The sequence below is a fragment of the Boleophthalmus pectinirostris genome, unplaced genomic scaffold (genome assembly GCF_026225935.1).
Source record: "Boleophthalmus pectinirostris isolate CB_2022bp ecotype Guang Dong unplaced genomic scaffold, ASM2622593v1 HiC_scaffold_23, whole genome shotgun sequence".
NCBI lineage: Eukaryota > Metazoa > Chordata > Actinopteri > Gobiiformes > Gobiidae > Boleophthalmus > Boleophthalmus pectinirostris.
In genome coordinates, this window is record NW_026571207.1 from 29,594,365 (window position 1) to 29,610,763 (window position 16,399).

At 37.7% G+C, this 16,399-nt stretch overlaps 1 protein-coding gene across 1 annotated transcript in view; it reads right to left on the bottom strand.

Moving 5' to 3' along the window:
• Positions 1-531: 531 nt before the first annotated feature.
• The window catches only part of sh3bgrl (SH3 domain binding glutamate-rich protein like), a 31,324-nt gene continuing 15,456 nt past the window's right edge, over positions 532-16,399 (bottom strand). The window contains exons 2-4 of the mRNA XM_020917713.2: positions 14,793-14,978; positions 5,886-5,966; positions 532-3,965 (exon numbers count right to left, since the gene is read on the bottom strand). Of these exons, the coding sequence (XP_020773372.1) occupies positions 3,927-3,965; positions 5,886-5,966; positions 14,793-14,978 (306 nt within the window). The 3' untranslated portion in view covers positions 532-3,926. The remainder of the gene's footprint in view (positions 3,966-5,885; positions 5,967-14,792; positions 14,979-16,399) is intronic.

The window sequence follows — 16,399 nt, forward strand, 5'->3', positions numbered from 1 at the left end:
ACTTTAAGTTGTGTCACCTGCTTGTCTCCATGGAGATTTTAACATTTTATGCCATTTTGTGGAACATTCCAGGCAAACCAATAACATCTCCATGGAGAAAATATGACTTCAGACACGCCATTTAAAAAGTTACACAGTGCCCCTTTACAAGTCCTATATTATATTTACAAAATTGACTCTTGTGAGCTTTAAGCCATGTTGCTTCCTCACAAACATGGCTGGAGTTGTGTTTTGTTTCATTGACCTGTTTGAGTAAAGCTCAAAATGCCCAGTTCCACCTTGTGATGTCACAAAGTGGTAGTTTTCAAGTTAATAGCTACCTTTTACCATTTGTTCACTAGAGATCGGCAATTCCCGGGTTGAAATCACACACATTTTTTTAAAAAGTAAATGTATGTGGTGGTTTAAAAACGCAGTGGAGCACCTGTTTTCTGCTTGAGAGAAGAACTCAGCCTAAATATGCAGAGTTTATTGTTTAATGTATATTTTTGATGACGAAACAGCATTATAACATAAATCAGAAACTAAATCTACACTTTTCTTAAACTTACAACCATTTATTCAACATAAAAATAACAGTTCAGTTACAAATGCAGTTTTTTGTTTTTTTTTCTAACAAGTAGATTCTAATAACAATTTTGTTTAAGGACCTTGTGATTGTGTAAAACTGGAATTGCCACTTTAAGACAATGAAGAACAGGGCACAATGTGATCAAACAACAACTCAAACAATCCATTCACATCCTTTTGTCTGGAGAGTTTGGTCATAAACAAAAATCAACAATACACAACAACAAAATGTTATAGGTAAACATAAAACCATTAGAAAACTGGCTAACACTAATTTAAGGACCACATATTAATGGTTAGATAGTAATAAATTGTATACAAAGAAGTGTATTAGATATTTCTATTTGTATTTATAAAGTACTTTACTTTACTAATCGCAAAAGAAAAAGTCTTAATCACTTTTTAAATCCAAAAGGCCTACTATTACTTTTCAATACCATTTCAATATTCTGTATTTTTTGTGATCTTGATGCAATTGTTTTAAACTCAGATTGCTGTTCTTATTATAGATCCATGGGTTGCTTGTGGACACTGCCTTATATCTGTCTGAAGGGAGGATGGACGTAATACTTATGAGCAAAGGATGCAATTGCACTTTATTAACTATGGACATTATACACATTTGTGCTTTATAAATACAAAATATTATCTAAAAATCTATTTACCATGGCATACAAATTACCATGTGGTTAGGGATCAATATGTGGTTCTTATACATGTAAAGATGCACTGCGTAACTTTTTGGGTGAAGGGTCCCCCAAATGCTTGTCTCCATGGAAATGTTATTGCGTGGAATGATTCAGAGTATGGCATTAAACTTTTCATCATGGACACCAAACCAGGCCAAGTTACAGGTCAGATCTGTGGAGCAATTTTGAGCTATAAAAGCACCTGTAACTGAATAAATGTAAAGTAGATCTGTTTATGTTTATGTATTTACTGTGGAACATTCCAGGCAGAGCAAACAGAGAAACAAAACGACGACGAACCCCAACCAAAAAGTTACATAGTGTACCTTTAAGTGTTACCAAAATGGCTAATAAAAACTACAAAAGGTGCTATTTTGGCAAAGAAAACTTATTTAGGTTAGAAAAAGTACAAGTGAGTTTTTGACTTCAATTAACAGTCCAGTATTTCTTATCTGTGGTTGTAGTAATGGGCAAGTTTAGCCACTATATTATTTGTATGGGTGCACAGAAGCAGAAAAAATACATGTGGTCTGACTTGTTTCCTCTCCCTCTCCACAGACATGCAAATTTAAAAAAAGTCTAACATTGTAAACGCATCTTGGGAGAGTGAACAGCTCAACTGACCCCAAATAAGTAAAAGATCAGTGAAATGTGTTTTGTTTTAACACACAAATGGTGATGAGTGGCCAAGATAGAGAGAATCAGACCACAGCAAATAGACCACTGAAATGTCATTTAAAGTAGGAGTAGTATTAATATTTAATTAGTCTACCAGGGAATGTATCGTGCTAATGCAATGGAGACAAGTTAGAACATTGAACATAAAAATAGGACCAACGTCACGTCTTGCCGTTTAACTTCCTCTTCTGTTTCCCTGAACTTGTACACCATTGTTTTCTTATCATTTTGGTCTATAAGGTTGAGAACACAGGCTAAATTTGGTTCCTTTTTGTGACGTGTATAATGTATATATACATATAGTCTGCTACTCCATACAACTGTGTACAACTGTGATAAAATTGTCCAAAATAAAATTATAGCAATGTGACAGACACAAAAAATCCCACCATACTGTTAAAGTGTTTTTTTGTCATCATAGTTTAAGGTGCACTGTGTAACTTTTCTGAATGATGGTCCGTTATCTGCTTCTCTACGTGGAGATATTGTTTGAAATGTTCCACAGTATGGCATTACACTTAGTTACCTCTAAGGAGACAGCCGTTGACACGTTACATGTCAGATCTGTGGCAAAGCGAGCCCTCTCGCAGTGAGAATGCAAGTTTTTAGGTCAATAAAAACCCATGTAACTGATTGTTATTTGCAAGTTGGATAGGTTTAATGCTTTACTGGAACATTGAGTGATAGCATCTCCATGGAAAAGGAAAGTTACACAGTGCAAAGTTTATACCAGATTCTAATTGACCTGACCAGCAGAACCACACACTTTGACAAAACATTACAGAGACGAGTGGATCTGGAGCTGTGTCCTGTCTCATGTTTACAGATGGCGTGACTGACAGACAGATTAACCAATCAAAGAGAGACGCATGATCTATTAGGGTCAACAGCAAACAAGGGTGCTTACACGTAAAATAAGGAAAAAAAATAAAATAATAGGATTGGAAACAGCACAGATTTTTTGCAGAATCAACAATCAAAGCACCAAACTGTTATTTATCTCCGGGAAAAGAAGTTGTATATTTTGTTCTGAATGTTACGAGAATTTTCGAGAGATGTCTTCTGATTTAAGAGACACGTGCTAAAAAACAGCAGCTGTGGTTGGATCGTCTCAAGACTCAAGCAGAATGCAAAAGGGACTGGCTGGTCAGGCAATAATTCTGTATGATCAGTGGAATGCCAAGAATGCAAGTAAGCAAGTATTCCCAGTGCATGCACATAACATTGGATGCACCTTGCTTGGTTTAAGAGCTATAGAATTATTTATATTTTAAAGCTACACTGTGTAACATCCCCTCACTTGCTTGTCTCCATGGCTTTGTTTAGCAGCATGGCATTTAACTGATCTATCTCCGCGGAGACCATTAGATGATGCAACGAGATCGAGTTACAGGTCAGATCTGTAGAGAGCTGACCCCGCTCACACTAAGAATACATGCTTTTTAAGGTATTTTTCTCAGCAGTACTTGAATAAAAGATAGATAAGTTTAATGCCATACTGTGGAATATTCAAACAAAGCTTTCAAGTACACAGTACACCTTAAAACATTTTTTTTCTATGCCTGTGTTGTACATTTGAGTGGAATAAGTATCATACTGAGTAAATAGGGAATTGAATAGGTCAAAGAACCAGCTCACTTCTGTTGCAGTAAACATAAACTGACTTAACTATGGTTGCACATTTAAACATGACTATTTGTGAACAACGCTATTTAAAGACATAAAGCTCCACAAAGCTCATTCACACTGGTGCTTGTGGTGATTGAAGTAATATTATTAGGCCTGTATTATTATAGGCTGAGTGCTTGCAAGAGAGCAGTTCGTAAAAAGCTCTTGTCACTCGAGCTGGCAAGGCACGGCTTTGAACGTAATTATAAAAAAACACCACAACAATTATGCACAGATTGAAATAGCAAAGGCCTTCAGCTCCTGTTTAGGTCCAGGTCTGGTCCAAACTTGGATTACACTGTAGACGGACTTCCAAAGCTACTATTGGTCCTGCATCTTCTTCAATAGAGCCTCTGCTTCCTGCAAAAAAGACACATGGGAGAAAATGTGATTAAAATGGTGGCGCTTATATATGACATGCCATAGAAAGGAGGAAAGCCCCTTTGTTTCTATAGTAACTGGCACACCTCGTCGCAGTACCGCCTGTGACAGAGAGGTGGCGGTTGTGAGCTGGTGTGAACGCATGACTGCTTTGGGGAATAAAGAAAGGGATGAGTTATGTAATAGAAAGCATGTGTGGCCAGGGTAAAATGTTTCGTTGGATTTGAGGGGGAAAAACAGCACCCAGGACCCCGAGAGTAATGCATTTTTAAATAGGTACGCTGATATCTGCAGAAGTAACTACGTATAGAGAAGTAGTATTCCAGTACGATTCATCTATTACACTATACAGAATATATTAACTTTTCTAAAAATCAAAGGAATACATATTGGTACTTGATCACGCAATTTAGGTTTCAAACTACACGGCGATAGTAGTGTGTGTGAGTGATTTTTTTTCTCTAATTTGCGCTAAATAAATGCACAACAAATGGTAGAACAAACATAAACCTTTTTTGAACATATGGCATGTTTTTACGCTGCAGCTGAACGTGAAAGTACTCAGAAACTGCTTTGATTGCACCATTCAAACATTTTAGTGCAGGGATTTTTTAACTAAATACTGTAGTTGTCAAAAATATTGCAAATCAGATACTAATTGATACTAAAACTGGTATTGAAAGTAGATACTCATCTGAACAAGTATCAAGAGTAAAAACAAAAACAAAAAAACACTTTAACAGGACATGATTATACTTTTCTGGAATCCTTTTAGAATTATTCCTATTCTGGGCTTCATCAGAACTAATATTAGAGCACATGGAAACAAAGAAAGTAGTAAAATTTTGTGCAGAAAATGAAATGTGAAGTGTGCATTGCCTAAAGGTGCACTGTGTAACTTTTCTGGTGGAGGGTCCATCAAAGACCAAGAAAAACAGGCATTCTGACTGTGAGTGTTGCCTCTCCACAGACCTGACCTGTAACTTGGTCTGGTTTCCATGAAGATAAAATGGTTTAACACTATACTGTGAAACATTTCAGACAAAGCAATAACATCCCCATGGAAAAAAGTATTTGATGGACCCTCCAGCAGAAAGCATTTTTTACTTGTCCAGAGAGCATTTTTACTTGTCATTATGGTCGTAAAAATGTTATTACGTCGAGCTGCAATTTTGTCAAATCATTATTGTTCGTATTTCAAAGTGATGTTGATTAGATTAGGATTCTGTTCAGAGTGCATGTTGTAAACAGCCCCAGGAGCAATAACCTTTGGGAAAAGAATTAAAAAGGAACTGATAAACTACTACAAGAATGTTTTTGGAGGTCAAAACTACAGGTACAAGATTTTTTAAATGAAAGACATGATATTTTGTTATTAACAGGGAGCAGTCTGTCATCTACCAGTACATATAATTACAGCCTTTGCGATTTGATAACTGTGCTAACTCAAATACTGATTTGAATATGGCAACAACTTCTTGTACAGCTCTAGTATTGGTATATTAAGCCTATGAAGCCTTAAAGTACTGAAATTGAGTTACGTTATAGTTATACAATTTTAAAGAGCCCATAATACACTATTTTCTGATCTATGTTATAATGTTTTCTCATCAAAAACATACCGGGAGTTGTGTTTTAATTCATTCACACATGTTTAACACATAAACTCTGCATATTTAGGCTGTGTTCTTCTCTTAAACAGAAAACTCCATGCACCTTCACTAGAATCATTTGGAAAAAAAAAGGTATAAGGTAGCCGTCAACTTGAAAACTACCACAACATGACATCACAAGGTAGAATTGAGCTCTGGAGATGTAGACAGACTAATGCAGGGTTATGCGTGGTATCAGTATAGCAGATGGGTGTGTGGTGTTGAATTTGTGTAATGTAAGTCTAACCTTAGAGCCTGGGGGAGCTGTCAGACCCAGAAATGCATACACAGCGTTGTCCTCTCTAGCGTCAAAGAAGGCTTCATAGTTCTGTCAGAAAGGCAAAAAGATCAATGTCAACATATAACACATAGAAAAGAAACTCAAATCTGGGTTTACCCTGGTTTATTCTCTTTTATTTTATTTTTAGGGAGAATGGAGCACTGCATAATTTAGTAGTGTCATGTCTTTGGACTGGCTGTGACCTATATTCAAGTCCCATTTTAATCTATATTTCATGAGATAAAAATTTCATAAAACTGCTAAGAAATATACTTTGTTTCAGAATTAAAATGATTTACTAAATTAAGTTCAAGTTCAGGTGAATTTGTTTTGCAGCAATGTTCATGTTTGGCATCAGTACACATTAAGACAATACAGACACATAATCAAACATTCACACATTCACACTGGCTCAGAGTTACAAAAAAAAAAAAAAAAACATAACCCCTTTGTTCTACAGCTTGGCAATTGGAACCTGCGTCCTGAAGGGAAGAGGTGGAACTCGTCAGATAGGAGATGGGAGTTTTAGCTCACAATACTGGAGGCCATACACTGCACCAGCCTGTGTACAGGGCTGCACATATCTGGTGTACAGGGCCGCACCTGCCCGGAGTACAGGGCCTCAAGACTCAGCTGGGGCGCACCAGTCTGCTGGATCATTTAATGACCTGACTCACTTTATTCCTGTTCTTCAGTGCCAGACTGCCCAACCATACGACCAATGGATAAAAAACATTCGATAAAAGATCTGTCGAATCAGTTTTATCTTCAAATCAACAGCAGAAGGAAAACATGGACAGACAAAGACTACGTCAGATATATCAAGATTTGTTAGTTCTACTCTAACAGAGGAGAAAGAGACGGTATACTTTTAGTGGCAGGGAATTCAAACCACAGTACGTATTTTTTTGCCAAAGAATCAGTTGCTTATTGCACTGAAAAACATGTGTTCTTATTGTAAGCAGACTTGCATTTGCAAAAACCTGACTGTTATTTGGAGGAGGGCCTTCTTCTGCTTGTTTCCATGGAATTGTTGTTCCATTGGCTACAATATCCTACAACATGGCATAAAACTGGCAAAATCTCAGTGGGGAATGTTCCGAAGCTTTATATTTCCATGGAATCATGCAGGTGACATGCCACCTCCAGAAAGTTACAAACTGTAGCCTATCTTTAAGAAAGACAAGGCCAGAGTAACAAATAGCTTGCGCTAACTGATGATGACATGTATGTGTATTGGCAGAATGTTCACCAGTTACTTTGGAGAAAAACCTTTGGCTAATACTCGCAAACTTGTGACTGACGTTATGTGAGAAGAACTTGTTTAAAGTCAGTTTAAGTCAGTTCTTTCTGGTCAGATTGTGATAATAAGCTAATAAGATAACAAGCTTCAGATAGAGCAGTGATGTGATCAGCTGCAAAGTATCAATACAATGCACCCCACACATAACCTTATATTTGTCTGTTGTAAATGTGCATGCAAAGTTCCAGTGTACTGAGGTCCTTTTAAGACAGTTTGATAAATTGGAGCAGACATGTCCTGTTGTTTAAAATGGCCCCTGCGCTGCTACAACCTGAGGAATGATAATGTGGACCAGATTTGGATTTGGGGCCTTGGGGTCACAGTCTACAGTCACTGCACACACGTTTCACACATGAGAGAAATGAACAGACTCCCCAAGTATCATATTTAATTGGTCATAATGAGCATATTTAGAAACCGAACCGAAAGAAAAGACAATACCTATGCACCCCAACTGAGTCTGACCACAGTTTTATTAAAGCTAAGGAAGGCTTTAGTCCTTGTTTAATTCTGGTTTATTTAGTCATAGACCTTTTTTTTTTTTTCTGGTTGAGTGTAGAGATGCTATAGCTGTGCCAAAAAATGTTCCATAATAAGTCATTAATCTTTTATCTATCTCTATGAAGGCAAGAAACAGAGGACACCACAAGGCCATCTTTAGGGAGGCTTTTTCAGGCATTTTTGAGCATTAAAAAAACAAAAACAAAAAAATGCTGGGTATATTTAATGCCATACTGTGGAATATTCCAGACAAAGAAATAACATCTCCATGGAGACAAGAAGCAGAGGACAGCTACCCATTTCACAGTAAGAATGGGTGCTTTTCAGGTATTTTGGAGCGATAAAAACACACAAAATAAATGCTGGATAGATATGCTGAATGCCATATTGTGGAATGTCATTAATTTAGGCAAAGCAGTTGCATGGAGACAAGCAGATAGTGTACGCGCCATCAGAAAAGCTCCACACTGCATCTTTAAGCACTCAACATTAATCACTGGTGGTTTTGTAAGTGTTTGTGTAGCTTTGCCTTGCGGTTTGCGAGTCAGAGCTTTATATCATAGCACCTCTGTGTAAAAAGCCCATTGTGAGTCCTGTGTTATTTGCTCAGTTCTGCCTCACTGCTCCGGCCTTTGTGCTGGAGCAAACAAGGTTACGCGTTCACCTATTTACTGTGTGTCTTTCTGCAGCCTCCCTCCTCGCTCCCACTCCCACATACCAGCGCTGTGGAGACAAAGCACCATACAGCTGTTTGATTCTGGGGAAAAATGTGACTTTCTTTGTTTGGGAAATTGGATCTAGGGCTATACTCCTCTGTGCACGCCTAACAAATACCAAATTCTTAAAGGTGCCTTGTAACTTTTTGGCTGGGGGTTCGTCACCTGCTTGTTTCTATGGAGATGTCATTGCTCTGCCACTGTTCCACATTACATTTATTCAATTATGGGTGGTTTAGAGCTCAAAAATACCTAGAAAAGCAGGCAACTCTACAGATCTGACTTGTAACTTGGTCTGGTTTGGTCTCCATGAAGATAGAAAGGTTTAATGATATACTATGAAACATTCCAGACAAAGCAATAACATCTCCATGGAGAAAAGCTTGTGACGGATCCTTCAGAAAAGTTACACAATGCATCTTTAAGTTTGATATATTGCTACAGAAATTATGCAATTAGCTATAATATGCTAGACAGCTTTTTGCCCCTGACAGTATAACTCTGTGTAGACTGACCCTAAGTTCACCATATTAAAGGCAGGGGTGTAGTGGGCGTGGTACATGGGGGTACGCCGTCCGCCCACTTCCAACGACGTGAGATATAAAAAAATTAAAAATATAAAATAGCTACAACTTAAATGTCAAACTGGAGCTATTGGCAACGGTGAAAACAAACTGCATAGGCTCATGATATCTGCAGGACTGTCCTATAGTGATCTGCAACATAAGAAACCAGGACTGAACCAGGACTAAAACAGGACTAAACCAGAACTAAACCAGGGCTCAGTGTTGTGAGGAGCCCGGAGGTGTGCCCGCAGACTGTCGGGTGGCTGCAGATGAAAGGACCAGTCCAGAGCTCTATACTCTGGACTGGTCTGGACTGACTATACAGCCATCGCCTGATCACACTTGGCAGACACCCTGCTCCACAGGCTCGGGATTCTCTCTCTTCCTCTCAAGTCCAAGATTAATCCTGGTTTATAGTCCTGGTTTAGACCTGGTTCATGAGCCATGCGCTTAAGTTTCGTTTCTGTAAAACGTAAACACACGTGCACAAAACTGCATTAAACACATTATAATGTCAAAATGGCTGATGTGGCTCTAAAGTCGTTGTGCTTTATATATTGTAAAGTTTAGTAAAAAGTTTAGTAATGTAAAGTTTATTTATGGAGAAGATTTTAATGAATAATCTGTTGCAGTGTCACTTGTACAATAGTGTTTGGAAACGTTGGGTTTGATCTGCAGTGGATTGTGGGAAACCTCAGAACTCCTTACTGCTGGAACATGGATCTATTAAAATAAGGAACATCCTGAGTTTCTTCTGCTGAAGGAGCTCATGGTTCTGGTTCTGGTTTGGATAACAGAGTTAATGCAAAGATGAGCTTGTCTTGAGTTGTTTTATCTATGAATGAAAAGAAGGAAATATGTATTATTAATTTTATTTTACAGTTAAATTATTATTTATGTAATTAGGTTTTTTGTAATCTTAAATGTTCCTATATGAACTGCCGACCTGTTACACTTCACTTAAAAAAAAAAGACCTTGTGGAATTTGGCAGATTTGTTTTTGCAGTTTTCAGTTTTAGGGGATTATTTTTTTCTTGAACATATATCGAGATATATATCGTATATCGAGATATAGCAAAATATATCGAGATATATTTTTTGATCCATATCGCCCAGCCCTAGTTGTAGCCTATGATTTATGTTCTGTAGGTGATTATGAACGGCGTAAATGTTAATAACATGATTTTGCATCATTTTGAGTAAAAAAACAAAACAAAACATCAAATATTACAGATTTTTACTGGGCTGACACCTTTATGTATGTTATGTTGTTTGCTGTGTTTTAATATTCAATCTATATGACACCTGTGTGTATTTCCGCATGTCAAGTTGAGTGTATTGCTTTTGGGGTGGAGGTGAATGGGCGTGGGGGGTTCATCACATCGATGATGTCACAAATTGGGTAAACCTTCTTAAAAAAATCCCCACTACGCCACTGAATAAAGGCACATTAACCTTTCTGGTAGAGGGACCTCAAATGCTTTTCTCCATGAAGATGTTATTTGTGTATTTGTTATTTTGTTTGTCTTGAATGTTTCACAGTCTGGCATTAAACATTTCTATCTTCAGGCCAAACCAGACCTAGTTACAGGCCAGATCTGTGGAGTGATGACCCAGCTCACAGTCAGAATGCCAGTTTTTCGAGGTATTTTTGAACTATAAAACCACCTGCAGTTGAATAAATGTAAGGTAGATGTGTTTAATGTCATACTGTGGAACATTCCACACAGAGCAATGGCATATCCATAGAAACCAGCAGGTGACGAACCCCCAACCAAAGAGTTACATAAAATAAAACATGAGTTGCAATAAATACATACCACGATTTTTCAACTCTCGTCAACTGGAAATGTTAATGCACAACTAAAAGTAAATTTGTTTGTGCAAATAAAGTGTATAAATAGAATAACAATTGTTTTCTTTAGTTCATAAATAGATTAATTATTGTAACAGGCCTAGGGGTGGGTAATATTGACAAAAATTAAAATATCACTATTATTAAAAAAATAATAATCTGAAATGAACCACAAAGGTGCAGAAATAGCACTTATCTCTTTCACTTATCCCCTTATTTGGGAGGTCATGTAGCATTTTTATTGTTCTTTTTAAACATTTTCTGCTAACTTTTTGCAGTTTTATTTATAGAAAACATATACTTGAATTTTGCATATGGTCAAAACAACACAATATTTTTTCTCTGTATTTCCCACCACTAGAGAGGCCTACATCTGTGCTTCTTGTGGCCCCCTCCTGTTGCCTCCTGTTAGCAGCCCTGTAGTGGACTTGTGCGGGTTAAACAGGAACAGATGGGGACCATGCATAGTGCTATAGAGTGGGACAGAGCTCAAAGGACTTAGAGACTGAGATTATAACAAACTAGTGCATGTTTCTTCAGTATTGTGGTGCTTGTAGTCCTTGATCCTAGAGAGGCAAAGTTATACAGCACAGCACCACTTACGGTTCAGGTCAAATCGATCAAAGGTGAGATGATAATGCTGCTAATAAGTGCTAAACAGCTTGCTAAAAATACAATTGTATCAATAATAGCATTGATTAGGTTTCAGAGCACTAAGGATAAATATGCATTGTTTGTTTTCAGTATTATTGAGTTAAAAGGTATATGACACTAATTTGACTCTTGTAAGCCATGTAATAATAAATGTAATAATGTTGTTACTTCTTCAGAAACATACCTGGAGTTGTGTTTTGTTTCATTCACACATGTCTGATTAATCATTTATTGTTAGTCTGTCTATATCTCCAAAGCTCAGAAAGCTCTGTTCCACTTTGTGATGACATCAAGCGGTAGTTTTCAAGTTAACAACTACCTTTTCCCATTTGGATAATTCCAGGTCTGAAATTATCCAAATGGTTCTAGTGAAGGTGTATGGACTTTTAAAAAATCCATGCAGCAGTAGTTTTCAAGTTAACCTAACTTTTACCTTCTGTTTAGTAGGAAATTCCAAGGACAGAACTCATCCAAATGATTCTAGTGAATGTGCGTGGAGTTTATAAACACAGTGGAGCACTTCCTGTATTACCACATGACATCACAAGGTGGAACAGTGTTTTCGGTTTGGGAGACACAGCCGAATATCCAAGGTTTGTGTTTTAAACATGTGTGAATTAAACAAAACACAAGTCCAGATATATTTTTGATGAAGAAACAACATTATAACAGATCAGAAAATAGCGTATTATAGGGCCTTTATGGGTTTTAGTTTATAAAGCTTAATTTGTACGTGCCAGTTCAGTTCAATTAAATTATAAAGGACTTTATTTTAACAGTCACTGGCCAATAACAAACTGCCCCAGAGCATCCCTGTCCTTAGATCCTCCTTCTCGGGAAGGAAAAGCAAAGTGTGTGAAATCTGGAGATATATTTTTAAGTATAGAAAAATAGTCCTTTATTTTCACTGTAGGAAAACTATTGTGGATCAGCCTGTCCTTTGTCCAGAGAGGCTGCTTGTGTTGGAGGGCATGGACATGGGGACGTGCCCAGAGCCAATCTTCTGATCTGAGTCATGGGACTTTACAGTCTATATAAATCATGTTCAGTTTTATGCTAGTGTAGTGAAATCTGAGTGGATTAAAATGTGTCACTCATGTAGCTGATCTATAAGATATTTTTCCATAGATTTATGAGGCTTCATGCACTCTTCAACTAACAGACTTAAAGGGCCCATATTACACTACTTTCTGATCTATGTTATAATGTTGTTTCCTCTTCAAAAAAACATACCCCAGAGTTGTGTGGCCAATCTCTACTGAACAAAAGATGAAAGCTGTTCACATGAAAACTACCACTTCATGACATCACAAGGTGGCACAGAGCATTATGAGCTTTGGAGATGCAGACAGACTAATAATGTAGTATTACTCAAACATGTGTGAATGAAAAAAACAAAACACAACTCCAGGTATTCTTTTGATGAGGTAATAACATAGCATGGCTTAAAAGCTCACAATAGTCAATTTTGTGTAATACAGGACCTTTAAACTCCGCTAATTCATCGTTACTTCTGACTTGTTTGCACTAAGCAGATGCAGCAAGAATGTTAAAAAGCAAATAGTACAGTTAAGCCTTCACATACTTTTGCACAGCACTCACACTGTGTATCAGTGAAATGCCTGAAATGTATTTTAGTTTGTAATCAAAAAACATTCTCACAGTTGCAGCATTTCTTTAGCAACACTGTTAATAAACTGACACACTTGGAGATTTTGAAAACTTGCCACGAAGGACGCCCTGGGACAGTTTTAATATATTGTTTCTAGTGAATGTTGCTCAGTCTGCTCATGTTTTATTGACCAATGTTTAATAGTTTCTAACTGCTTCTGTTGGGTAAACTGACCAGTTGCAAAGTCCTATAAAGCGACTGATGTAGTGATTTTAAGCTATAAGGTTTACTCATTATTTTAACTGGCTTGGAAATAACATCGCAAAAAACAAAGAGAAGCACAATCAATATAAAATGATGCCTTTAAAGCCATGTGTTTTTATTGCCACTTGCTCCGTAGGCCTTTAGTCAATGTTTCCTTAGCTGACCAAATATTTTATTAGTCGTCTAATTATTTTATAGGTATTACAATTCACGTAGACCAATGGAGAAAACTTCAATGAATTATCCAGCAATTTGAGAATGGATTGTGAATTTACTCGGCCTTTATACGCACAAATATCTAAGCTACTAGTACTTTTCATGTCCTTTTATTTGTTTATATTCAGTGTTGGGGAGTAACAGATTACATGTACCAGAGTTACGTAATCAGAGTACAAATTATGAGTAACTGTATTCAGTTACAGTTACTGTTTCAATGAGTGGTAATTGGATTACAGTTACTTTGTTGAAATAAATGGATTACAAGGCAGTATTTTCCTGTTTTCACATTTTGGGCTAAAACCAGGCCTAAACTAGATGTAAACTAGATCTAAACCAGGACTAAACCAGGACTAAACAAGGACTAAACAAGGACTAAACCAGGTCTAAAACAGGATTTAACAGGACTAAACCATGCTGCGTGGACGTGTCTCCTCCTCTTCTATCACTAATATTTTTAATTTGGTTAAGTAAAGTCTGGGCTTTTTATTTTCTTTTAGCAAACAAAGCATCTTATGTTACGATATCCTAGTCTTTGCTTCTCTACAGCAAATCAAGTAATCCAAAGTATTCAGATTATGTTACTCACTTTAAGTCATTTAATGGATTAAATTACAAACTACATTTTGGGTACGTAATCTGAAATCTGTAGGGGAATACATTTTAAAAGTGACCTTCCCAACATTGTTTATATTGTACTGTATTATATATGGCCAATGACGATTGTTTAGAATCTAGAGAACCTATGACTGATGATCTCTGCCGATACTTTTGGGCCAAAATGTAGAGCAGACTGAGGTAATTTCTCCCAAATTATCTAATTAAAATGTAGTATCAACTCATCCACAACCTTCTTTTACCAGAAACCGTGTAGAGTCCAGGGTAGTCACATATCTGCAGTACTCTTTGGACTTGCTTTATGCATCTATTTTTCATGGCCATTTAGACAGCTGGTTGTGCCAAAGAAATATCAGCATCTGCCAGAGATTTATGGCTGAAAGCCAATGCAGTAAATATCGGCTTGATATATCGGTCTGTCTTTAATTTTGAGATTCTTATTTTGCTAATTCCTCTTTTGGTCAACTAATCACTGCACCGGGCCAGTCTTTCATTGACCAAGAATTTCTTTGGTCGACAACAGTAACAGCCCTAATTACATCATACAGCTCCACCACAGAGCCTCTTACCCCGCAGTACTTGGTCTCATTGAAGATCTGGGGGGGCAGTGGGTTCCCCGTGGTGGGCCTTGAATCTTCCGGTACGTTCTCTCTCATCCACTTCCTGTTCTCCTCGTTGGCGGCAATGTCACACTCCTCGTACTCGATCTTATTGGCCGCCAGGAAGCCCATCACGTCCTGCTGCTGCTTTTTAATCTGCGAGCCCGGGGACAAGACAGGAAGTTATTATTAGACCCACCAGGAAGTGACAAACGGTCAATGGACGGTTATAAAGACACTGTTTGTGCAGGTTTGTTTTATGTGAAGTGGATTCAGCGTTCAAAAGGGGGAAGTCAGGTCATGTCATTCCAAATGCATTTAAAGGTGCACTAAGGTGGATGTCTGCTACTTGCTTGTCAGATGTTATTTCTGTGCACGGAATGTTCCACCGTATGGTATTAAATTATCTGCCTTGCGTATATTGACTTTCAGGTGTTTTATAGCTCAAAAATACCCTGGAAAACATGAATTCTTACTATGTTAAGGCTTGCTTCTACATAGATTTGACCAGTAACTTGTCTCTATTGTGAAAAGTTTATTTCCATAGTGCATAACATTCAAGGCAAAGCAATTACATCTCCATGGAGACAAGGCGGCGACTGACCCTTCACCAGAAAAGTTACATAGTGCTGGAATGTCAAATGTTCAACAATATGGAATTAATTTAATCTTATGTATCCATGGAGACAACCAGCTGACGCCACCAGGCCAAGTTACAGGTCAGATCTGTGGAGAGGTAACCACGTTCAGATTGAGAATACACTCTTTTCACTCAATATTTAGCACTTAAAACTGTTGAATAAATGCAACATTGAGAAGTTTAATCAATGCTTTACTGTGGCACATTCAAGGCAAAACATTAACATCTCATAAGGCAAGCAGAGGGGGGGCTTCCAGAAAAAGTACATAGTGTACCTTTAAATAAGAAATGCGTAACTGTATAATATGATTCATGTCATATTTTTCTCCAGGGAAGAAACAAGTGCAATCGGAGAAAGCAACCTGGTCCCCCATGAGGCATCAGTGGGGTCAGTTCATCACCACGGAAGAAGCTTATGAGGAGCCCAGACCATATTACATGATCGTTATATCCACAATGCAATGTGTGTATCTGTACAGGCCCATGAACATTTGTGTGATATTGGTCACACATGAGAATGTCTGTGTTTACGTTTTCTGAGATTTTGAGACCACTCCCATTGCTCTAGCTCGATCCTTCACGGAGTTATGACCAAAAACGTATATTTGACCTTGGTTACCTTGACCTTCAAGTGACATTGACCGGTTTCAACCTGTAACATCCAGTGTACCCCGGTTATGTGTGTGCCAACTTGTGTGATGATTGGGTGAATATTTTAGGCCACAGATGGTTCAGAAATTGGCGAAATTGCCTATCCTTTATAATGGCGTGACCTTTCAATTGACCCGTGAGACTTCAAATGACCTTGGATCGTCACCAAACTTTTTTTTGTGGCATCGGGCACGAGAGCTTGACCCACGTACCAAAGTTAGTAACAATCAGACAGTCACACAGGGTGAAAACAAAACCTGGTCAACCCTTCGGGGACCAGGTAATA